Source organism: Lagopus muta, chromosome 34 (genome assembly GCF_023343835.1).
Source record: "Lagopus muta isolate bLagMut1 chromosome 34, bLagMut1 primary, whole genome shotgun sequence".
Taxonomy (NCBI): domain Eukaryota; kingdom Metazoa; phylum Chordata; class Aves; order Galliformes; family Phasianidae; genus Lagopus; species Lagopus muta.
Window position 1 is genome coordinate 101,893 of NC_064466.1, and position 25,557 is coordinate 127,449.

Below are 25,557 nucleotides of genomic sequence, written 5' to 3' on the forward strand. Positions count from 1 at the left end.
AGCGTGGCAGCACTCAGCCCTCTGAACGCTTGGGTTCCCTCCAAATACAATGAGAAATAAAAAACCTGAAGTGCTCCCAAGGGCGCTGGGATGACGTGCAGGCAGAGCAGCTCCGTGCTGCCCTGTAATCCATCAGCACAAATAAAATCCTCCCCCCCCCAGGAGAAATTTCCTCCCCTGCCGTCCTGCTCCCTCCACCCACAGCCCTTGTGGCGTCTGTTCGCCGTGCTGAACGGGTTGGGTGGGTGCTGCTCCTCCAATTAACCGCAGCCATTTTCTCTTTGCTTTGGGGTTTTTACCCGTCGCAGCCCCCAAACGATGCCGGATGCAAATGGAAATCAGATGTGCCCAGGCTGGCTCTGGTTGGGGGTGTTTTTCCCCGTGAAATGGGTCCGTGTGAACCCAGCAAGGCTGAGTGCGTGGGGTTGGGTTGGGATAATCCCAGATAGGGCAGAAGAACTCATGGAGAGCAGCTCTGGGGAGAAGGACTGGGGAGAGACCGCCTTGGATGGGGTCTGGGCAGCCTGGGCTGGTGGGGGGCACCCAGCCCATAGCAGAGGTGGGGCTGAGGGGGCTTTGGGTTCCCCAACCCAACTGCACTGTGATTCAGTGGTTCTGTGATCTTAAGGTTCCTTCTAACCCAAACCCAACCCCACCACCCTCTGTTTCTATGATCTTCAAGGACCCTCCCAACCCAACCCACTCCATTCCATGGGTCTACGGCCTTTCAGGACCCTTCCAACCCAAACCCAACCCAACCATCCTCTGTTTCTATGATCTTCAAGGACCCTCCCAACCCACTCCATTCCATGGGTCTACGATCTTTCAGGACCCTTCCAACCCAAACCCAACCCCACCATTCTCTGTTTCTATGATCTTTGAGGACCCTCCCAACCCAACCCAGTCCGTTCCATGGGTCTTCGGCCTTTCAGGACCCTTCCAACCCAAACCCAACCCAACCATTCTCTGTTTCTATGATCTTTGAGGACCCTCTCAACCCAACCCACCTCAATCATTCTCTGTTTCTATGATCTTTGAGGACCCTCCCAACCCAACCCACTCCATTCCATGGGTCTTCGGCCTTTCAGGACCCTTCCAACCCAAACCCAACCCAACCATTCTGTTTCTATGATCTTCAAGGACCCTCCCAACCCAACCCAGTCCATTCCATGGGCCTACGATCTTTCAGGACCCTTCCAACCCAAACCCAGCCCACTCCGTTCTGTGGTTCTGTGGCACACTGCAGCCCTGCAGCACAAAGCAAAGCGTCCATTGCTGGGGTCTGCATTGTAGAACCAGGACAAAAGGCAGTGGAGACCCTCACAAAGGTCCCTCACAAAGGTGATGAAGAAATGGACAATTTCCAGACCCATCCTCCCTCTCTATATTGTTTTTGGTTTTTGAGGGTGGTGGGGGGGTTGTTTTGGCCTTCATTGCTTGTTATTCTCCATTTTGCACAGCATTTCAATGTTCTGAGCAGCGTTCTGATGAACGATTCCCCCCTGGCAGAGGGGCAGGGATGCAAACAAGAAAAAATATATATTTATTTTATTTTATTTTATTTTATTTTATTTTATTTTATTTTATTTTACGTTTAATTTTAGGTGAAGCTGTTTCGGGCCCCGTCGAAGACAAACTGTCAGACCTCCTGCACGCCATCTCCTCCTTCCTGAACACCTATCCTGCTGTGAGCGGGGATGCCATCCAGCTGGCCACCGCCACGCTCGTCTCCAACATCAACGGTTGGTCAACGTTCCCTCTGGGGAATGCAGCTGCTCAGCAGTAGGGGGACAAGCTCAGGTCCCTCGTGTTGGGGAGATGGTGATTTTAGAGCAGGAGAAAAGCTGGGGGAGGGTTAGGCTGACCCACAGAGCTGTTGGTTTGCACAGCGTTTGGTCACCAGGCATTGCGTGCTAATTAAGGAACGCAATTAACAGCCTCTCGGAGGTCGGAGCGATGCTCTGCTCCACTCTGAGCTCCTTTCAGTGCGAATCCTTCGTGCTCCTTCTATTCCTGCGTTGCACTTTTCTTTCTCGGGACTTCAGATCCCCTCGAATTCTGGTGGAAAATCCTGAAAGCTCGACAAATGGTTTCTACCCATTGAGCTGAGCTTCTAGAGGGAATTCTGTGTGTCCCATCCCCACGTTGCAACCCACAGCCCCCCATCAGAGCAGAGGAGCAGCACGAGGCTCTCAGTGGGGGATGAGGAACAAGGGAAGCGCCATCACGCAGCGCTCGCGGCCACTTTCCTCCCCCATTTCTATCTGGCTCCTAAAGCAGCACCAGCGGCACGAGGGGAAACCCGCAGCACTGCGCTGTGGTTCTTTCCAGCAGCAAGACGTGGAGTTCAGCCTTTGGAAACACAGGGAGTTTGCAGGGCGGCGGAGCTCAGCATCACCAGTGAGGCAGATTTCTGCTCCGCGGTGATGAGAGCACGGCAGCAAATGGGAATTGCTGCATCAAAATTCGGGTTGCCTTAGAAGGAGATACGGGGATTTTTGCAGAAACTCCCCCACTTCCCTTTTTTTTTTTTTTTTGGTTTTTTTTTGCACATCCGATCTGCAAAACAAAGCTTTGGGTTTTACCAAAAAAAAAAAAAACCAAAAAAAAAAAAAAAACAAAAAAAAAACATGCAGTGAGAATATGTAGGAAACCAAATGATGGGATTGGGAATTGAGGAGTCTCACCCTTTTGTTCCCCGTTGGCTTTTATGGGCTCTTTATGGCTGTTTGGGTGCTGGGGGTGTTGACACAGCGCTGTGCTGCAGGCCTTCAGGCCATAAATGCCTCTGCACCATGAGCATAGTTTTATGGCCTTCATCTGTAAACGCGGCGCTGTATAAACGGGGGTTGGAAGTGACACCGACATGCCCTTAATTACAGGGGCTGAGCACAGGAAACAGAGACTGGGGAGGATTTGACAGGAGAAACCCACTGTGTGAACGCTGATTTCTTTCACCTTCTCCCCTTTTTCTTTTTCCTTTTTCCTTTCTTGCTTCCTTTTCCTTTTTTCTTTTCCATTTTCCTTTCCCTTTTCCCCTTTTCCTCTTCCTTATTATCTTTCTTTTTCTTCCCTTCCCTTCCCTTCCCTTCCCTTCCCTTCCCTTCCCTTCCCTTCCCTTCCCTTCCCTTCCCTTCCCTTCCCTTCCCTTCCCTTCCCTTCCCTTCCCTTCCCTTCCCTTCCCTTCCCTTCCCTTCCCTTCCCTTCCCTTCCCTTCCCTTCCCTTCCCTTCCCTTCCCTTCTCCTTTCCTCTTTCCCTACACCATTCCTCTTTTCTTTTTTCTTTTTCCCGTTTTCCTTTTTCCTTTTTCCCTTTTCCCTTTTTTCCTTTTTCCTTTTTTCCTTTTTCCTCTTCCCTCCCCTTTTCCCCGGAGTTCATTTCCAACTCCTCTCAATCTACGATTCCGTGATTCCATGACTGGATGCTGTGATGACGGTGGGTCAACAGTTGGACTCAACAATCTTGGAAATCTTTTCCAACCATAACGACTCCACCATTCCATCAGTGACCACTGAGGACGACGAATCCATGGTTGGACTTTGTGTTCTTTGAGGTCATTTCCAACCTGACCTTGGAGGTCGTTTCTAAACCTTCTGCCGTTCCTTCCTCCCATTCATATTTGTGTAGCACGAAGTTCTCTCCAATCTCTGCTCTTTTCTGTCTGTAATCCCCGAAGAAACGTTTTCCATTTCCGATCTCATCGTTAAATCGCCGCTGCGCTGAAGGCAAACTGAACCCATTTTGAGCGATCCGTTAATGAGGAGATTGGGGGAGTGGCTCATTAAGGACCTCTCCTGCCCCGTTCCAACCGACTTCTCACCACCCGGTCCCATTACTGCCATCACTCCCAGCTTTGCAGGACCCACAGTTACACAGAGAAGACCCAGGATCTCCAAATTCTTTCCCTGTGGGGTGAAATTCGACAACAACAGAGTGGAGGTTTGGTGTCTGGTGGGCAGGAATGCTGGTGTTCTGCAGGCAGGGACAAAAGAGGTTCATCTTTTCTCTCCTCCTTTTGAAACTAAAGATGGGTAGGGTTGGAAACACGGCTTTTCCCCAAGAAAACGAGGCTTTCCTTGGGCATAAAAAGTGCAAAACTGCTGCTGCACTGAAACCAGGGGGCTGCGCTCCGGTTTCCTTCCCACCAACACCGGTTATGCAAATTGCACGGCGAGGCAGATGCGCACCACGACTGTTTCCTCACCCAGAAGCGAGCTGCAGGAAGTCCATGGGCTGCATTCACTTCTGCTGTCGTCTCAGGCAGCTCTCACAGATGGGGTCACCTCCCAACCTCTGATCCAACCCCCAAATCCCCTTTTTCCTTAATCCAGCCGCGATTTGGAGTCGGGTCGCTTGGGATTCTGCTGCTTTCAGACCAAAGCACTGAAGATTCGGCCATGGGAGACCCGGAGCCAAGCGGTAGGTGATGGCATCAGAACCTTCTATCGTCTTCATAAGTATTTTGGGGGGCAGGAGATGACACGAGAGTCGCCTTGCAGCTCTGGGTGCCAATTCGACCCACTGGGCTTTCCATCAAGATCCGGGTCCACCTGATTTCATTGAATTCTCATTGAATTCCACTGAATTTTTCTTGAATTTCACCGAACTCTCATTGAATTCTCACTGAATTTTGTTGACTTTTCATTGAATTTCTCTGACCTCTCATCAAATTCTCCTTGGATTCTCATTGAATTTCACTGAATTTCTCTTGAATTTCACTGAACTCTCATTGAATTCTCACTGAATTTTGTTGATTTTTCACTGAATTCCTCTGACCTCTCATCAAATCCTCATTGAATTCCCATTTAAGTGCGTTGAATTTTTTCTTGAATTTCACTGAACTCTCATTGAGTTCTCATTTAATTTTGTTGACTTCTCATTGAATTCCTCTGACCTCTCATCAAATCCTCATTGAATTCCCATTTAATTTCGTTGAATTTTTTCTTGAATTTCACTGAACTCTTGAATTCTCATTGAATTTCATTGAATTCTCCCTGAATTTTCTCTGACATGACATTATTTGACGCACTGGGACTGGACGTTGCCTTGGCTAAGGGGAAACGGAGCAGACCACCTCATTTCTGGGAGGCAGGAGGCGCAGTGTTCTCTGTGTCACACTTTGCACGCTGTCTGTTGGGTCCCTGTGACCCAAAATTGTGACAAAGCCCAAATTAATATCTGTTAGGCTGTCACCTGTAGAACAGAATCAACATGACTGAATATCGCCCTTCTCACCGCATTTGCAAGCAAAGCTCCTGTTGGGTCCCTCTCTGCTTTTTTTGAGGCACTTTTCCACCCTGGAGAAACGACACCTGCAATTAATTTGCAGGCATTAGGCTGCTTGCTGCCCTTTCTGAGCCCAATTGCGTGCTAATTAGCAGCATTCTGCCTTAATTGTTGCGGTAGGATCGTTATCTCGCCGTCAGATCACGAAGCAGGATGATTGCTTATAAAATTCATTATGACCCTATGATTCTAAGGCCACCAAGGAGCCGTGGCTGGGACCTGTAGAAGCAATCCCACACCCGGATCAATTAGCAATCACATCCATTTTGCTAATTACCCTCCCCACTTGCGGATTAATTGAATATCTCTGATTTAAGCTGCATCTTTTCAGGTTTCTTAGTGAAACGTTGAAGATCTGACCAGGAATCCCATCCTTTGCCTTTGGGCTGCCCCCCTATGTACCAGCAGATTTCCTCCCTCCAAACACAACCTCGTACATCAGGGTTGGTTTTCGGCCATTCTCCAAAACGATGGAAGTTTTATGTGTGAATTATTTCCCTCATCCCTATCATTCTTGGCCAAGGAGAGTCTTTGGTTCCTCCCTCTGTCACCAACAGAGAAGCATTTGCAGCTCACACGCTTTTATTTTAACGCTGTAGGCGGAAATTCTCATCTCACCCCCTCGACACGTCTCGTTAATCCCCTCGTTAATGCACGCTGCCGTTTACAACTGACTTTGCTTTTATTTCCTGCCCACTGGGAGCTGTTAATTAGCAGCGCTGACCTCCTCAGTGATGGATTGATTTATAAATTCATTTTTTCACCATTTCCCCCCCCCCCCCCCCCCCCATTGAAGTGGGCAGAGAATACAAGAAATCGAGCTGATGGGAAGTGGTTTTACTGTTGGTTCTACAGCAGCATTGGTGAGGAACTGGGATGATTCTGAGCTGGGCAGGGAGATGCTGAGCAAGGCACAATTAGGCACAGTCATAACGGCGCAGCCTGGCTACAGGGGGAGGATCTCACCCCGAAGCAGCGCTGACAATTTGGGCTTTCAGAGGTTTTTCTCTTGGCCTGACTTTTTTAACCAAAAAAAGTTTGCAAGACGTGGATTTTCTACATCTGCTGATGCGCAGAACCAGCTTTGCCCCGGTGGAAAAAACTTCAGATATCGCGTTGCAAACTGCAAAAGTGAGTGCAGAGAAGAGGAAGGCACTGCCAGGAAATCTCACAGCAGAGCTGTGATACCAAAATCCGCCGGCGGCGCTGAACTGAGGGCTGGGGGCAGTTGTCTCATGGCCCGGCTGAAAGGGAAGTGATGCTTCTGCTGAGCTGCAGAACAAGGGCTGCTAAAAATATTGTGATGTTCTCATAGGACGTTGCAGCTTCCTTCAGGCCCCGTGTTGGGATGGGTGGGATTTCTGCCCTCGGTTGAGTGATAGAGAGAATGAGAAGAAATTAAACCAAAATCACCTTGGAATTGAGAACGTGGAGTGGATTGGGTTGGAAAGGACCAAGCTGAAGGTGAAATGAAAGGCATCACCTCCTTTTCCAACACCCCCTGCCGTGCAAACTGACTTAATTTGCTGCCCTCACATCACTGACCTCAAGGCTGGGAGACCTCAAAGCCAACCTGAGGGATCCCACGATTCCATGGGGATGGATTGGTGGTCAGGCTCAATGGCCTTTCCAACCTTTATGACCCCGTGATTCTAAAATCCTGCCCCAAAATGGGTTTCGTGGTTGGACTTGAGGTCATTTCCAACCTTAACGGTTCTGTGATTCGCTAATTCAGTGGGTGGGGATGGGTTGATGGTGGGGCTGATGATCTCACAGGTTTCTTCCAACCTTGATGATTCTACAATTCTATTTAAGGTCATGGTTAAGCGGGAACGATGCTGACGGATCAGTGGTAGGACTTGATCTTGGAGGTCATTTCCAACCCTAACGATTCCATGATTCCGAAATCCCACCCCAAAATGTGCCGATGGTTGGACTCGATGTTCTTTGAGGTCTTTTCCGACCTCATTGACTCTGTAATCCTGTGATTTCATGATGCCATGGGTGGGCATGGTGAGGGTGGCTCAGCGGTCGGACTTAACGATCTTTGAGGTCTCCTCCAACATTAACGACTCTGTGATTTCAAAACCCCTCTCAACATCCAATCCCAAGATCCAACCCCCAAATTCAGCCCCCAGATCCAATCCTAGAACAGGTTTGATGGTTGGATTTACAATCCCAGAGGCCTATTCCAACCTTAATGCTTCTGTGAGTGGACACGGTGCTGCTGGGTCAATGGGCAGACCTGACGTCCTTGGAAGTCTAGGAAAAAAGTCACAATTCTAAGAAAAACTCATTTAAATGAGAACAACACAGTGATTTGTATTCTCAGTTTCATTAATTTCTCGAGCCACCTTTCTGCTTTGAGAGCAGCCTGCAGGCTGATTGGGCAGACCCCGCTTCCTTATCGCGACGCGCCTTCGTTTCGCTTTCTCTGCCTTCCTGCTTGCACCATTTTGCTTCGGGTTAAACGAAGGATTTGATGGGGAGGCTGAGGTCGTTGTTTCTCTGGCTGTCCAAGAGCTGCTTTCAAATTGTTCCACGCTCCCCATCGCCAGCACTGCTGGGTTGAGTCACTCCTTCCTGTTGTACAACCTCCCACTGCTGGTAAACAAGAGAAATTAAAGACATCTGCTCAAGCGGGCAAAGAAAGACGTGAGGCTTCCAATTAAAGTATTAAGTTCAGATTTATGTCTTGGAATACGAACAATTGGTGTTTATATTCAAAAGAAGAACAAGGAGAATTTTGATAGACCTCCACCCCCCAGCCGAGCAGGAGGTGGGGATTTTGATTCACCAATGAGGTTCTGGGTGCAGTTTATGGCTGCGTTTTGTGGCCAAAAATGAGCATCTTCGCCCCGTTTTGCACTCCCGTTTGTTTTGGGGTGAAAACACGTAAAGAAAGGAAGCTGAAATGCGGGCGATTTGCTCAGCAACGCAGAGGCTCGTTTGGGAGCGTTCCCACGTGCAAACTGGAGGATGCTGAACTCAAAAAGGGAAGGATTGTCACTGGTCTGGCGTTAGAAAATATCTGACGTGTTAAGAGGAGCTTTTGCAGGGTTCAGGATCGTCTTGCTTGGTGTTTTTGTTCCCTCAGAGGACAGAGTTGTGTGCGAGGCTGCAACATAAGCTGCAATTAATTAATGGTGCTCAATTTCGGGGCAAGAAAGCAAGGAAACAGGCGCATTGTTTGGCCAATACGACAACAAAATAAATGCTGCCAGGGTGCCCAAATCACTGGGAGCAGCACCAGCAGAAATTTAGCGCCTTGTTTCAGGAAAAAGTCGTCTCCTCTGCACGACCAAATTCAACACGTGGACTCCACATAAGAAAGAAGGAACTCAGGAATGAAACATCTGACAAAGGGGGCGGTGGGGCACAGGAGAACATTCCCATGCCCCCCTGATGTGTTCCTATGGCAAAACCTCAGAGTTGCAGCTGCTGGATCTCCAGTGCCAAAAGGCGTTGATGGTCCCTCGCTGCTGACACGGAAAAACTTTGCTTTTTTTTGCTTTTTTTTTGCTTTTTTTTTGCTTTTTCTGACTTTTCCAAGCACCATCGGGGTGACATTTGTGACATTCGCTGCTGCAAACGCAACGACCAGCGAAGCAACTTCAGGTTGAGGTCAACCACATCCTGCTTCCTGGGATGTTGAAAGGACAAAGAAGAGTGAAGCTTGCTTTTGTTTGTTTTTCACCACCGCTGTCCGTTTCTATATTTTAAAGTGTTTTTTCTTTTGTTGTTTTCTGTTTTTTTTTAGGGTTTTTTTTTTACCCTTTTCTACAGCAGCTCTCAGCCCACGCAGAGTTTTACTTCTGCCCTCAGTGACACATGTGGCCAATGAGCAGCATTAATTACCACGTGTGGTCACCTCTGCCCTGCTCCGTGCACGGCCTCAGGCAGAGCTTACAGCTTACAGATGTCTATGGGAGGAACCCACTGCCCCCCATGGAGAGATGAGCCCGTTTTCCATTTCGTATGCCCCCCAGAACTGCCCCCATGGGGGCAGTAATGCAGATCTTCACCAGAAATCAGATTGAGGAACCTCCTTGCACATGTGACGCATGAGGAAGAGGTGAATTCTGCACTTCAGAAGCTGACTGTTGGGCTACCAACGCTTCTGCTGATCAGTGCCATGCATGAAGTTCTGTTTTGCTTTCTGTGTGTGCAGAGCAGGTTGTGGTACCCCATGAGCTCCTCCATCAGGTCTCCCGGTGCATTGCCAGCCCTGAACAAAGGGCAGAGAATTGTGGGATTGCAGTATCATGGAATGAGTTGGGTTGGAAAGGTCTTGAATGATCATAGGACCACGGAATGAGTTGGGTTGGAAGGGTCCTGGAAGACTGTAGGACCATGGAATGAGTTGGATTGGAAAGGTCCTGGAAGATCATAGGACCATGGAATGAATTGGGTTGGAAGGGTCCTGGAAGACTGTAGGACCATGGAATGAGTTGGGTTGGAAAGGTCCTGAATGATCATAGGACCACGGAATGAGTTGGGTTGGAAGGGTCCTGGAAGATCATAGGACCACAGAATGAGTTGGGTTGGAAGGGTCCTGAATGATCATAGGACCACGGAATGAGTTGGGTTGGAAGGGTCTTGAATGATCATAGGACCACGGAATGAGTTGGATTGGAAGGGTCCTGGAAGACTGTAGGACCATGGAATGAGTTGGGTTGGAAAAGTCCTGGAAGATCATAGGACCACGGAATGAGTTGGGTTGGAAAGGTCCTGGAAGATCATAGAATGGGCTGAATTGAAAGGGACCTTGAAAATCACAGAAACAGAGAATGGTTGGGTTGGATTTGGGTTGGAAGGAGTCTTGAAGATCATAGATCCAGAGAATCACAGCACTGTTGGGTTGGAAGGGTCCTTCAAGATGACAAAGCTTTGTTGAACCTCATTGGTCCGCTTTCTGCTCCTGTCTGGGATGGATCCCTTCCTTCCTTTGTGCCAGTTGTGCTGCCACCTGGGGGGCACCACTCGTGTCCCACTTCCACCGGGACGCAGAGCCGTTGACCCCATTGGTGGTGTCATGGGGTCTTCACCCCATAGCCGCCGTCACAAAGCTTTCTGCACAGTTTTCACAACTGATGGGTCCGCTTGCAAGCCATAAAGCAGCACAGATGTCTCCTGTTGATATCCACACACTCATTTTCCATCATCCAAGGAACGCTGGGAAATTTCTCATCCAGTGTTTTCTTTCGAATCCCATTTCATGCTGGGCATCACCTGGTTGCACCTCACCAGGACATCACAATTTGTCACATCCCCATGGCAGAGTGGAGCTCAACCGCGTTCCTCTGCACCTCCAGAAACCATTCTGTAGACCTCAAGGATCTCTTGGCCTTCTATGAAATGATTTCTTCCCCCTTCCCAGGTCTTGACCATCAAGAAAGGGCACCTGAAAACAAGAAGCGCTACAGTGAGATATTCCGCAGCCTGGATGCCATCGAGATCTCGATCGGAAACGCGTACGTAGAGAAAGAGGGGCAGAACCCAACTTTTGGGTCACTGAAGCCTTCATCCGTGGCAGGGAAGGATGGTTTCAGTGGTCTTTCCCAACCTCTATGATTTATTTCATTGCTTTTTGCTCGATAGGACAGTGGATTTGTTCATTGGTGACGCCGATGGCAGTGGGGATGCAGAGCTGCCCATGGAAAGGGAGATCGTTGAGGTAGGCAAAGGATGAGGATTGTTTTAGAGAATAAATTATCATTGTTATTATTATTATTATTATTATTATTAGCCACAGTGGTGTTGTTTTGTGGCCCAAAGTCTTCTGGGAGATGATCAGAAAAACAGAATAGCCGTGGCTCTGAAATGAGCAGACAGAAAATAACGGTGTCCCAATTTGTTGGTAGAGGAGAGGTGGTGGCAGAGCAGGTAATGCTGAGTGGAAACAATTCAGTGTGTTCGATTTGGAGAACATGGCACATTCTGTTCAACGCCCTGTTTGGATCCTGTTGACCCAAAATTCCATCCTTAAGCAACAGAAGTCCTTTAAAATAGAACTTCGTTGTTTTTCTGCCCCTTTTGGGCCTTGTGGGACTCGTGTGGTGCGGGCAGCGAGCCTCGTTTTGCGCTCTTCTGTGTGAATAAAGGGGCAGGAAAATTAATTATATATCTAACAGCCGCCGTTCTCACGAGATTACATTATCCCCAGAGATAAACTTCATTAAAAAAGATTGAATATCTTGTGATTCCAACCTTAATCTCCCTCTGTTCATGAAGCGCTTCCTCAGGGTTTCGTGGCAGACTTTTACATCATGCTGCATTCCCCCCATCAAACATCAGCCTCTTATTCTTCCAACCCCACCAGCCCCACCAACCAGGTTGCTCGATTCAGTGAAATGAAATCTCCGACTGAATTCTTATCAAAATCCCCCCAAACTTTGCCTTTTCCTTCACCATTTCCTCTCTGTTTTCTTGTCTTTTTTTTCCCCCCCACAGCCAAGTGAAGATCTCCCCAAAAGCAAAAGCAGTCCAGAGAGACAAACACAAGGAGACCTGACAGGTAAAGTCATGAATTAAAACCCAAAAGGTGACATCAGAACGCTCCATCCATCAGTCAACAGTTTTAAGCACAGTGGTCCTGCTGCTGCAGCAGAGCTTCCCCTTATTATTATTCATTAATGCCTCATTAATGTCCCTCTCTTGAGGTTCTGAGGCACTGAGAAGTGAATTCTGAAAGGTTTGGGGTACAACTGGGGGCATCCCCTTCTGTTGCCCATTGGGACGATTCTCAGTGGTTGCTGTTGGCACCATAAAGCGTGATGTTAAATTGGTTTTTTCTTCGTGTGAAGTTTCTGCACAGAAAAGAAGAAAAAAAAAGGTTTTCTAAGCGGATTCCTCACAGATTTCAGCTCTGAATGTGTTCAGATCCGTTTCCCCTTGGGTTCTGCCAAGGGATGCGAGTCCTTCCTGCGTCTCCATCCACCTTCACCCAACAGTGGGCAAGGCCTTTCCCTTCTGGTTTCCCAATTAAACCAACATATTGATTAGGAGGGGTGGCAGAGGAGTATATGTGCCTAAATTGCCTGGAGCAATGCTGGGATCGCCACCAAATGGACCACAGTGATTACTGAGGGAAAACCCTTCCTTTATTTCATATTACTGCTGTTATCTGAGAATTACGCAGCACCAAACCTCCAGACTCCCTTTCTCCCACCCTTGGGGAACCTCAGTGCGCTGAGCGTAGCCACACCGCGCCTGCGCTGGATCTTTTTGCAGTGGAAGAGGCGGATGAAATGCTGATAAAATGCCAAGGCGGCGTCGATGCGGCCCTGGCGTACGCCAAAATGTGGTGTAAATACGTCAAGGAGCTCCTCAGCTGGATCGAGAAACGCCTGAATTACGGTGAGTGGGGCTGCACAGCTCGCATGCTGTTCGTTTTTATATACACACTTGGTGGCTTTTTCATAAATCACAGCCAAGGGCGCAGCGTTGCGAGCAAAGGCAGAGCGATGAGAAACTTATTTTTGTTTTGCTAAGGCAAAGAGGGGGAATTATTTCCTTCCCAAAATGATCCCAACGAGCAACGCGTTGGCACTCACCTTTCAGCTGGCTTCCAATCCCCTCTGCCCTCTTACAGAGACAGAGTTTGCCAAAGGGGTCGTGAAGATAGCGGAGTCGGGACGGAACGCCATCATCCACCAGGTAGAATCCTTGGGGTTTCCCTGCGAGGAAGCCATGTTGCTGCTGTAAATCCACGTGCAGATAAAGAAAGCTCCCAAATTTAGGGGAGCTGAGGGGATGATCTGCTGTTTCACACCCTGTTTTTGTTGTTTCTGCAGTCCAATATGCCTCTTCGGGCGCTCTACATGATGGTCTTGGAGCACGATATCAAGATTGGAAATGCAGCCAGTGAGACGGTGGGGTTGCTGCAACAGAAGGAATTCTACCAGGTGCCGTATTTATGGATGACCATGGGAGGATTCTCGAGTCTGGGGTATTGGAGTGACCGAATCGAGGGGATTTATCCTCATTTGGGTTAATGGGAAGAGAAAGGAATAGAAAGAAGGGAAAAGGAAGCATCTTCCAGTGGTTGGGTTCTAATCTTGTGCCCCCAGCTGTCTGGTGCATTTGGCCATCTCCCAGGAAATGGATTTGATGATCTTAGGGGGTCTTTTCTGACCTACAAGATTCCAAATGTTCCACCCTAACTGTGACTCCTCTGCAGCCTCTGTCGGCCAAGAAGAACGAGATCGAGAAGTGGAGGAAAGAGTTCAAAGATCAGTGGATAAAGGAGCAGAAGAGGATGGTAAGGGGCTGAAAGATGGGCGTGATCCTCTGACCGCTCAAAACTGGGGAAAAAGAAAGATAAAAATCTGAATAATGCAACATGCATCCTGCTAAGAACTCCATTAGGGCACCTAAACTGTGGGAGGAGAAGAAGAGAGAGCATTGGAGACGGGTGCTTTCCTCCAGGCATCGCTCCTAAATCTCCCTTTGTCTGTTCAAGAACGAATCCCTGTCCTTGCTGCGCAAATCCCGCCTGCAGTACATCCAGCGTTGCGAGGAGCTGGAGAAAGCCAAGCACCTGAGTGCAAAGGCAGAGGATGGGTGCCAGAACTCGGCCGTCATCAGCCCCAGCAGCGCCACCAAGCAGCTGGAGAAGCGACGGCGCTCCTGCGAGGAGGCGCAAGCCAAGGTGATGCGTGAGGATGGAGCACCTCTGCTATGGGGAGAGAGGTGGAGGGAGGTGAGGGTGCGCAGATGGGGAGGAGAAGGCTCCAGAGAGACCTCCTGGTGGCCTTCCAGAGCCTGGGGGGATCTAATAAACAGGAGGAAGGGAGAATTCACATGGGCAGAGTGATAGAGCCCTTCCAACCCAACCATTCTATTGTTCTGTGATCTTTAAGGACCCTTCCAACCCAACCATTCTATTGTTCTGTGATCTATAAGGACCCTTCCAACCCAACCCCAAGTAATTGTATTGTTCTATGATCTACAGGAACCCTTCCAACCCAACCATTCTATGGCTCCACGGTTCTGTGATCTATAAGGACCCTTCCAACCCAACCCCAAGTAATTGTGTTGTTCTATGATCTACAGGAACCCTTCCAACCCAACCATTCTATTGTTCTGTGATCTATAAGGACCCTTCCAACCCAACCCCAAGTAATTGTGTTGTTCTATGATCTACAGGAACCCTTCCAACCCAACCATTCTATTGTTCTGTGATCTATAAGGACCCTTCCAACCCAACCACTCTATGACTCCATGGTTCTATGATCCATAAGGACCCTTCCAACCCAACCCCAAAACATTCTATTGTTCTATGATCTACAGGAACCCTTCCAACCCAACCATTCTATGGTTCCACGGTTCTGTGATCTATAAGGACCCTTCCAACCCAACCTTTCGATGGTTCCATTGTTCTGTGATCTTTAAGGAACCTTCCAACCCAACCCCAAACCATTCTATTGTTCTATGATCTATAAGGACCCTTCCAACACAACCCCAAGTAATTGTATTGTTCTATGATCTACAGGAACCCTTCCAACCCAACCATTCTATGGCTCCACGGTTCTGTGATCTATAAGGACCCTTCCAACCCAACCTTTCGATGGTTCCATTGTTCTGTGATCTTTAATGACTCTTCCAACCCAACCATTCTATGGTCCCACGGTTCTGTGATCTTCAAGGACACTTCCGACTCAACCCCAAACCATTCTATTGTTCTGTGATCCATAAGGACACCTCCAACCCAACCCCAAACATTTCTCCGGTTCTGTGATCTTTAAGGACCCTTCCAACCCCAACCATTCTATGGTTCTATGATCTATAAGGACCCTTCCAACCCAGCCCATTCCAAGGCCCCATAATCTTTATGGTCCCTTCCAACCCAAACCATTCTGTTTCTACAGTGAGGTGAGGAGCTTGGAGCCAGCTGCTGTTCCTCCTGCTTCCCTCCCATCCCGCTGACGTTCTCCTCCTTTCTCTGCTTCTCACCACACGCAGGTTCTGGAGGCAGAATCTTTGTACAAGACGTGCATCAGCGACGCCAACTTTCGGCGCCAGGAACTGGAGAAGGTGCGAGCGCGGATCGTCTCCCACATTCGGAAGCTCATTTACCAAGGAGATGAGGTGCTGACGTGGGTACGTCTCGTAATTTCTCCTTCGATCCTCGTTTCAGAGAAAAACAATCTTTGGGATAAGACCATGAGGTTCTTGCGTGTTTTACTGTGGAACCTCCCTTTGTTTGGGCATTCCCCAGCAGGTGAAATTAGAGAGTACTCTGGACTTATCTGTTGTTTGAAATGTATGCAGTTATTGCTGGTTGGAGGGTGGATACCCACAGGAAAACAAAGAGTCACAGATAATTTCTATGCCCCGCTCCTGTACCCCCATCCTTAGAAGAGAATGAAAGCATTAAGCAGAAGTATCATAGGATAGGTAGGGATGGAAGAGACCTTAAAGGTCATAGAATCACACAGTGGGTTGGGTTGGAAGGGTCCTTAAAGATCACAGAACCATAGAACCGTGGAGTGGTTGAGTTGGAAGGGATCCTAAATATCATAGAACCATGGAAGCATGGAGTGAGTTGGTTTGGAAGGGATCCTGAAGGTCACAGAACCACGGAATGGATGTGAAAGGACCCTAAAGATCATAGAACAGCAAAACCATGGAGTGAGTTAGGATGGACCCTAAAGATCATAGAACCATAGAATGGTTGGGTTGGAAAGGTAAAGATTATGGAACCATGGAATGGGTTGGAGACCATTGGGCAGCAGTGCGTTGGAAGGAACCCCAGGGATCACAGAACCTTAGAATTGTGGAGTGGGTTGGGTTGGATGGGAGCCTAAAGATCACAGAATCATGGAACGGATTGGAGAGGACCTTAAAGGTCACAGAACCGTGGAGTGTTGGGTTGGAAGAAACCTTCAAGCCAATCCAATGAGGTGCAAGAGAAGAAAAAGCACCTGGGCAAAAAACGCAGTTTTCATCCCCTCCTTTCTCCAATAAGGTCACGTTGAGGATGTTTAAGCAGAGGCAGACTCAGTCAGAACGGATTCCAGTGGGATACCAGCACCTGTATGAGGTCTGCAAGCCATACAGAGTGGGTGAGAAATACCTGGAGTTCATCCAGGCTCTGCAGAAGAAAGACATTCCCATGGAGCATTTTGAGTTCGAGCCGTTCTCTTCTGGAGGGCAGAGGTGAGAAGAAATGGGTTGAAGCTGGGTTGCTTCAGTGCTTTCCCTGCAGGTGGAATTCCATCAACCAAATGCTTTTTTTTTTTTAGTTTAGTGTTTAGTTCCCTTGAAAACTCAGCTTATACCTCATAACTGGATTGAAACGGATGCTTTACCTCCGGTAACCAGAAAGCATCTCCACCATGAGATGCCATTCCTTATCCTGCACTGACAGGAAACCATTTGCAATCCCTCCCCAGGTCTCCTCCCAGCCACAAAAAGAAGACACCGCTGCATTATACGGGATGCAGCAAGGATGGGAGCACCCCAGAGGACGCACCCAGAAGGCAGATCTCCCCAAATGGTGAATAGAGTGGGTTGAATTGAAGAAAAAAAACCTGTTTTTTTCTTTTTAATTTGAGCTCCTATCGCTTCATTTAAATGCTGCTGTTATCCAGTTGAGATTCTCAGCCGTTACCCCAAGGTTTGCTGGGGGTGTTTGGTCACCATGTCCACCTTGTAGGTGTGAACAAATCCCTCTGCAGCGACACGGAGAGCCTCGGTGGGAGCTGTGAGTCACGATCCCTGGATTCTCCCAGCTCCAGTCCAGGTGAGAGCTGCACAAGATGCCCTCTCTTAAACAAACAAACAAAAAACCCAACACGATAAACTAAAAAACCCTCGAGGATGGGAATGGAGCAGACACCAAACCGCAAAGGAGATCACGAGGATGGGAACAGCTCTTTGTATTTTCTCTTATCTCCAGGAAACTCCACCAGGAAACTGCTGAAAGCTTCGTCCACGGGCACCATGTCCTCCTCGGATGACTTTGAAGAGAGAGATTCACTGCAAACTTCTGAAAATGGTGAGCAGCACAGGCCAACCAGATGGAAAACTGTGCTTTCCCGCTGACGTACCGACTCCTCCTCATGCTTTAATGCTGTTCCTGCAGAAAATGGCACATCCCAGCAGCAGTTCAGGAATGCTCTCCTCTCCAGCGCAGCGCAGACCCATCGACTCAGGAAACTGCGGGGACCAACCAAGTGCAGAGAGTGTGACACTTTCATGGTCAACGGCTTCGAGTGTGAGGAGGTGAGAGCTGTCATCGCACCTCGTGTGGCACCGCGGGGTGAGGAGGAGCTCGCTGTAGGAACGTAAGACTTCCCCTCACCCCATAAAATCATGTGCTTCTTCCCCTCTGTTGACACGAGGTGCAGTTTTGGGTCTGTAAGTAAGACACCAGCTGCTCAAAACGGTACCAAGAAGGCAGCATGGGGCTTGGGTGGAAAAGGGAATGGGGAAAGTCATGTTTGATATCTCCATCAGTCAGGGTGAAGGGATGGAGCGTGCCCACAGAATGTTTGGTGGTGGCACGGAGCTGGGAGGGGTGGCTGCCACCTCAGAAGGCCATCCTGCTGTTCAGTGGGACCTGGACAGTCTGAGGATTGGGCAGATATAAACCAGATGGCGTTCAACAAGGGCAGGGGGAGGGGTCAGAATCTGGGGGGCAACAACCACGTGCATTTATCTGGGTTGGGGGCTGAGCTGTGAAAAGGAGCTCTGCAGAGAAGGTTCAAGGCTTTGGTGACCAACGGTTGACCGGTGGTTGACCGTGAGCCAGCAGTGTGCCCTGGTGGCCAAGAAGGGCCAATAATGGTCAGCAGGTTGACTCTAGTGGTGGCCAGTGGGATGACCATGAGTCAGCATTGGCTAAGAAGGCTGATGGTGGCCAAGAGGTTGACCAACAGTTGACCTACAGCTGACCACAAGCCAGCAGTGTGCCCTGGTGGCCAAGAAGGGCCAATAATGGTCAGCAGGTCGACTCTAGTGGTGGCCAACGGGATGACCATGAGTCAGCATTGGCCAAGAAGGCAGATGGTGGCCAAGAGGTTGACCAACAGTTGACCTACAGCTGACCACAAGCCAGCAGTGTGCCCTGGTGGCCAAGAAGGGCCAATAATGGTCAACAGGTCGACTCCAGTGGTGGCCAACGGGTTGGCCAAGGGTTGACTGTGAGTCAACAGTGTGCCCTCGTGGCCAAGAAGGGCCAATAATGGTCAGCAGGTCGACTCTAGTGGTGGCCAATGGGATGACTATGAGTCAGCAGTGGCCAAGAAGGCTGATGGTGGCTAAGAAGGCAAATGGTGGCCAAGAGGTTGACCAACGGTTGACCTACAGCTGACCACAAGCCAGCTGTGTGCTCTGGTGGCCAAGAAGGCTAATGGGAGCTCAGATTCCGTAGCCCAGAGCATGGCCAACAGGGCAAGGGAGGTGCTTCTCCGCTCTGCTCTGCAATAGGGAGGCCCCATCTGGAGCAGCGGGCCCAGTGCTGGGCTCAGCTGTAGCCAAAAGGCTGGACTGCAATCAGAGCACAACTCAAAGCAGTTTCTGCCATTTCAGTGCTACCTGACGTGCCACAAGAAGTGTCTGGAGAACCTGTTGGTCACCTGCGGACACAAGAAGCTGCCCAACCGGGCGCCTCTCTTTGGCATTGACTTCACCCAAGTTCCTCGAGACTTCCCGGAGGAGGTTCCCTTCATCGTGGTGAAGTGCACCTCTGAAATTGAAGCTCGTGCGTTGGGAGTGCAGGTGAGCGGAGAGTTGTTCTGCTGAGCATCTCCTCCGCCCTTCGTGCCCAGGAGCTGGAATGCCCGCCCCTCTCCTCTCCTCCCAGGGGATCTACAGGATAAGCGGATCCAAAGCCCGGGTGGAAAAGCTGTGCCAAGCGTTTGAGAACGGCAGGAGCCTGGTGGAGCTCTCTGAGCATTCCCCCCACGACATCACCGGCGTCCTGAAGCATTTCCTGAAGGAAGTGGGTGCCAAATATCCGCCAATGGGCAGCTCCCAGCTGACTCCATCCCGCAGCGTGGGACCGGAGGGATGAAGTAACTCATTGTCTTCTTCCTCTCGTTGTAGCTTTCAGGACCCATTCTGCCTTACCAGCTCTACGACAACCTCATTGCGCTTGCCAAAGAGCTGCAAAAAGCTGGGGAAGAGAAGGTGGACTGCACGAGTTTCCCCTCAGATTCCATCCAGAGCATGAAAGACTTGCTGAGCAAATTGCCTGGGAGCAACTACAACACTCTGCGGCATCTCATTGCACACCTGTACAGGTGAGGAGAGTGCTGGTGCTGAGGAGGGTAAATTAAAATACATTTATCACGGAGTCATTAAGGTTGGAAAAGAGCTCTGAGGTCATTATATCCAACCACTGGCCCATCACCCACTCGATCACAAACTCATTAAGGTTGGAAAGGAGCTCTGAGGTCATCGTATCCAACCACTGACCTTTCACTCACTCGATCATAGAGTCATTAAGGTTGGAAAAGGTCTTTGAGATCGTCCAGTCCAACCATTCGACTCATTTTGGGGTGGCATTTTGGGTCTGCGTTTGGGCAGCTGGATTTTGGGGTTGAATGTTGGAGTGGGAATTTGGGATTGGACCTTGGGGTGGGATTTTGGGATCATGGAAGCGCTAAGGTTAGAAAAGACCTCCAAAATCATCAAACCCAACCATCAGCTCATCACAGCTGTGTCCTCTAAACCCAGTCCCTCGAAGGACGTGGAAAGGAGTCTTGCAGTAATTAGGAGAAAGCCTTAACGACCAGGAAATAGAAGCTCCCTGCTGTTAACTCCTCATAAAACACAGATTAAGAAGTCAAATGATAAAATAAATCGCATCCCTTTCACCCAGCTCAGAACACGTTAGAATTGCACCGTCCAGACAGATTTTAATGTTTGTACCTGGAATTTCCATGCACGAATCAGAGCCCTGTTGCCTGTAGAAGATGGGATTTCTCTCTTTGCTGTGAAATGGGGGGCAGTTCGTTCAATTCCATCTGTATCCTCAATGTGTTCAGACCTGTTTCCCTTCCCCAGAGTGGCAGAGAAATATGAAGAGAACAAGATGTCCCCAAACAACTTGGGCATCGTGTTTGGCCCCACTCTGATCCGGCCGGGCTCAGGGAGCGACGTCTCCATGTCCTGCCTTGTTGACTCCGGGTATCAAGCCCAAATCGTGGAGTTTCTCATCCAGAACTACGAAAGGGTGTTTGGGATGGAGGACCTGCCCTCATCCTTATCCCTCGGGTGTGAAAACCTTTTGCAAGAAGCGCCGACAGAGAAGGATGAAGGACAGCGGAGCCAAATCACAGCCCAGAGTGTAACTCTAGAGGTAGAGCTTGCAGACACTGAGCTGGGCTTACTGACCCTGCTGTAGAGGTGGACCAGCAGAGAAAGAACTTTTTGCACAAAAAAGCCCCCAAAAAACAAATCTCCCCAACCCCAAAAAACGCATTTGTTATCAGAGGGTTACTCCAAGAGGAAGGAGCTGCACATGGAGTGGGAGAATGAGAATGAATTCTAAGCGATGCGTCACCCATCAGCTCCTCAGACCACTCTGGGTGGTGCTTCTGTTCCACGTTTTAGACCCCATTTCTGAAAAATTGGAGGGTTCTCCGTGCTGAATTATTTTGGACACTGCTGTAGGCAGCGCCAGCATTTGGAAGCAGCTATGGGCACGCCAAACCCAACGGATTCCCTGGTAGAACCCAGCAGGGCCCTCTGCATTCCTGACCCCCAAACTCTGTAGGGTTCCCCTGTAGAACCCTATGGAACCCTCTGCGTTCCTGAACAGTGGCCTTGGATCCTTTTTTCCTTTCCTCCCAAGATCCACAGCCATTTTATCACCATGGTTTGCACATCTTCCAACACTTGGAGAAAAAAAACAACCCAACAAGTCAGCATCCGAGCCGGACGCGGCCGTTCCCTCCTTTTCACCGCTGGTTCGGTGGGAGAAAGAGGGGGAATTTTGTTCCTAAAGTGAAAGGGTTTGGATTGTGGTTCAGGGCTCTCTGCCTCCCGCTTTGAGTTGTGGATCTTGCGTGCAAGAGGGTCCCAAAAGCACAGCTGTTGCCTTGGACTATTTTCTGTTTTTGTGGCCATTTTGCAAAGCTGAGTGGCGCAAACCTTCAGGAAGGGGAGCTGCTTCTAAGGGCGCTCTCATTTTGTGACGAATAAAACCCTGATTTCTAGAGCCCTTGTCTGGGTGTCCCAATCTTTGTGCAGACTCACGTTGGTTCCTGGCAGCTCCCAAGCGTCCCCGTGTCCTTCTCCATCCCACGCGCACTTCATCCTAACGACAGCGCTGCAATTAACCACTCGGTTCCTGACATCCCCCCTCCTCACTCTGAAGCGGGTTGTGTCAGCACTGCACAATCTCAGCCCTATGTGAAGCAGTGACCACTTTGGGGCACATTCTGTGACCGCCCCCAAAGCCCTGTGACTTTCTGCCTGCTCCCTATTCCCTCTTACCGATAACCCAAAAGGGATCAGGGCGTTTTCAACTCAAGCAGTCACCTCCATTCGGCTCAAACCATCCCCCATTCACGCAGCCACAACAACACTGGGGGTGAAGTGGGGAGCAGAGTGTATCTTCATGACAAATGAGTGTCCTTGGTGGCTTTGTCCTGACAGAATCCCTCCTCCAAGCACAGCTGGAGCATGGACGACGCGTCCGATATCTCATCTTCAGGAGAAGCCATCGATGGATTCACGTTGGACGGTGCCCAGAGCTCCGAGGGAGGAGGTAAAGCATTGCTCACGATGCTGGTGTGGGTGGAGAGCTATAAAATATGGGTCTGATTCCTACGTTTGGGAAGGGGAGTTTTAGGCTGGTAACACTTCAGGACTTCCAGCATCTTAGCAGCGAGAGGAAACGTTGGCCAACGTTATTTGTCGCGGCGAACGTATCTCAACGCTCTGATTTTCTTTGTCTTCAGAGGTGAATGTGAGCATCGGCTCCGAGCTGGAGGACCTGGAGGAGAAGGCAGGCAGTGATTCAGAGCCAGCCTTTGTGACGCAGCCACGGGGCCATTTCAGCCGTCAGCCCGTGAAATACGCCCGAGCGCAACCGAAAGCACGACCACACATCCCCAAGCCTTCCAGCTTGCCCTTGAGAGCTACCACATCACCCAGCGTGGTAACGGACTCTGGGGCAGAAGGCAGCCCCATTGACAGCGCCTGTATGGGGAAGGAGATCCTGGAAGAGAGGACGAGGAGCAGGAACAGCTCTCCGGACATGAACGCCCTCAGGCATCGAGGGAAACAGCTCAAACATTTCCAAATCACCGAGGAAACAGCCAGGATCGTCTCCAAGTTTAAAGCTGATGAGGTTTCGGCATCCTCAGGGCTCTCTTCGGGTGAGAAAGCAGTGAAATTCGGCTCGGAGATAATCCCAGAGAAAATCCTATGAGGATAACCGCTGGGAGAACAGGAGAGGACTGCAGTCCCACTGAGATGCTGCTGCAGAAAGGGAGAAGTAAAGAGATGTGGGGTGAGAACAGCATCCCACATCTGTAAGAGCAGCGCAGGGAGGAGACAAGGCTTGGGTTGACCTGGCAGACTTTGAGTGAGCCCAGGATTTGTTCATTGCTTGGAAAATCCAACTCAAACCCAACGTCTCCTCACGCAACGTTCCAGGGGTGAAGGAAACACCGGGTAGAATCGTGGGATCATGGAGCTTGGAAAAGATGACTGAGGTCATCCAGGCTGACCATTTTGCTCTGGATGTTGCTGGAGTTTCCATCAGCAAGAAGCCACGTGTAAATACATTGCTGGATAAAGTGTAAGAGCTGCCACACAGCTCCCATTTCTCCCAACTATTCGACTCTCTTCCCCTTGAATCTTCAACCTCTGCACTACTTATGAGGCTGGCTTTGTCACAAAGGAGAGGAACCCACGGTGGATGAGAGGGTTCTCTTCACCTTACAGCACCCTGCAAGAAGGGCACCCCAACTTGCTGGGTCTCCATCCCACCTGCACGGGGATTGCCCCAATTTCTGCCTCCCTGCAGCAGATTCTCTGCACAACAACAGGAACTCGGTCCTACAGTGCCATCTCGTGACACACGCATGCATGTAGGAGAGTCTTCCTACGGCGTCCCTGGGGATAACTGGGCACTGTGGGATGGCGTTACAGCCAAAGGCAGAGGAAATCTGCATGAAATTTGGGCAGCAAAATGCTGCACTGTTGGCAGTGACTTGGAGAGGAGTGGAGGTGCCAACCCAAAGGGAAACCTTCCACGTTGCCCAACCAAAGGGAAACCTTCCCGTCTTCCAACCCAAAAAGAGAAACCTTCCCCTCTCCCAACCCACGAAGGAACACCTTTTGCCCTCTGAATCCAAAGGGAAACCTTTGGCTCTCCCAACCTAAAGGGAAACCTTTGGCTCTCCCAACCCAGGAGGGAAAACTCTGCTCTCCCAACCATCCGAAGAGGTTCAACAACCCAACTCCTCTCTCACCTCATCAGCAGAAAGCATTTCAGCCCTTTTTCTTAACAAAGCTGTAAAGAGAAACGCTGACGATCTCTTGGTCCTATCTGTACAGTTTGGGTTATCAGAGTTTGCATCTCTGGAGCGATGTACATTTGTGAATATATTGCTTTGAATACTAAGTTATCACCGACCGTAGAGCTTCTCTAATAAATTACTGGGTGTTTTATTACAACTTTCTCCTGTATTTGTTCCATGAGCTTAAGCAAACACTCAGGGCACTATTATTAGAAGCACTGGGTGCTCTCAGCTCCCCACAAAACAAAGGCGTTGCTTTCCCATGCGAGGAACCAGTCGAACCCGAATGGTTCTCCTCCTAAATCTCCAATTTCCTTCTGCTGATGGAGATGAGGCAGAGGTTCGTCCTCCATAGGAGGAGCTGGGGAGGAGGGGTGTAGAGCACTTTGCTTTCCCTTCCAACGCATTCAGAAGTGCTATTAGAGAAAACATGCTTTCCTTCCCCCTGCAACTCCTCGTTGCTTGCTGTTTGCCAGTGATTTGGTCATGGGTTGAGCCGCCAAAGCAGAGCTACACAGCTGCCAGGACCCGTTGTTGTGCGGGGAGAATTTGGATGGGGATTTGCTGTCCTCCGGCCGCAGTGGACGGGGTTTGGGTTGGCAGGAGAAAAGCTGAATTTCCAAGCAGCTTGGCAGGGAGGAGAACCATCATTTCCTCTTCTTCTCCCACCCCCTCTAGGCTGGAGCTGAGCTTCAAAGGAACGACCTCAGCCCCACTGATGTGTGGGGAGGGACAAGGACCCTCCAGGGTCTGTGCTGTGGACCACCATAAGTGTCTGATGGCCATGTCCCTAATTTCTACTACAAAGCAGGAAAACAAACACGCTGTTGGCTACTAACGCTGCTTTCATAGCAGCACCCCACGGAGCTCCAGCCCTGCAGCTCAGATCTGCACAGCAGCATTCCTCATACAATAATGGGGAGCCACAGAAATCTTCTCAAGATTCCTTCCTTCCTTCCTTCCTTCCTTCCTTCCTTCCTTCCTTCCTTCCTTCCTTCCTTCCTTCCTTCCTTCCTTCCTTCCTTCCTTCCTTCCTTCCTTCCTTCCTTCCTTCCTTCCTTCCTTCCTTCCTTCCTTCCTTCCTTCCTTCCTTCCTTCCTTCCTTCCTTCCTTCCTTCCTTCCTTCCCCCCTTCCCCCCTTCCCCCCTTCCCCCCTACCCTCCCTCCTTCCTTCCTTCCTTCCTTCCTTCCTTCCTTCCTTCCTTCCTTCCTTCCTTCCTTCCTTCCTTCCTTCCTTCCTTCCTTCCTTCCTTCCTTCCTTCCTTCCTTCCTTCCTTCCTTCCTTCCTTCCTTCCTTCCTTCCTTCCTTCCTTCCTTCCTTCCTTCCTTCCTTCCTTCCTTCCTTCCTCCCTTCCTCCCTTCCTCCCTTCCTCCCTTCCTCCCTTCCTCCCTTCCTCCCTTCCTCCCTTCCTCCCTTCCTCCCTTCCTCCCTCCCTCCCTCCCTCCCTTCCTCCCTTCCTCCCTCCCTTCCTCCCTTCCTCCCTTCTTTCCTTTCTTTCTTCCTCCCTTCCTCCCTTCTTTCCTTTCTTTCTTCCTTCCTCTCTCCCTTTCTCCCTTTCTCCCTTCCTCTCTTCCTCCCTTCCTGTTTCAGGCTTTTGCTTTTCCCCACTGAGTCAATGTGAATTCAGAGCTCATCCCCATCCCACTCTGGCCCCCAGTTCAAGCCCATCCCACCTCTGTCACCATCCCCACACCTTTCCCACCTCCATCCCCATCCCAAGCCCATCTCATCCCCATCCCTGTCCCCATCCCCATTCCACCCCCATCTCCATCCATATCTCC

General features: G+C 49.9%; 1 protein-coding gene across 1 annotated transcript; it reads left to right on the forward strand.

Annotated features, from left to right (window-relative positions):
• The first annotated feature begins 4,188 nt into the window (after positions 1 to 4,188).
• Positions 4,189 to 23,926, forward strand: LOC125686309 (GEM interacting protein). Its single transcript, XM_048930089.1, has 21 exons — positions 4,189 to 4,420; positions 10,668 to 10,761; positions 10,889 to 10,964; positions 11,741 to 11,804; positions 12,521 to 12,646; positions 12,882 to 12,946; positions 13,084 to 13,194; positions 13,470 to 13,550; positions 13,752 to 13,991; positions 15,254 to 15,391; positions 16,260 to 16,450; positions 16,687 to 16,790; positions 16,950 to 17,036; positions 17,193 to 17,291; positions 17,379 to 17,518; positions 18,827 to 19,015; positions 19,101 to 19,238; positions 19,343 to 19,539; positions 20,306 to 20,600; positions 21,902 to 22,013; positions 22,207 to 23,926. Exons 1-21 carry the CDS (start codon positions 4,399 to 4,401, stop codon positions 22,677 to 22,679), a joined length of 3,042 nt encoding a protein of 1,013 aa, XP_048786046.1. The 5' UTR covers positions 4,189 to 4,398; the 3' UTR covers positions 22,680 to 23,926.
• The last annotated feature ends 1,631 nt before the right edge of the window (positions 23,927 to 25,557 follow it).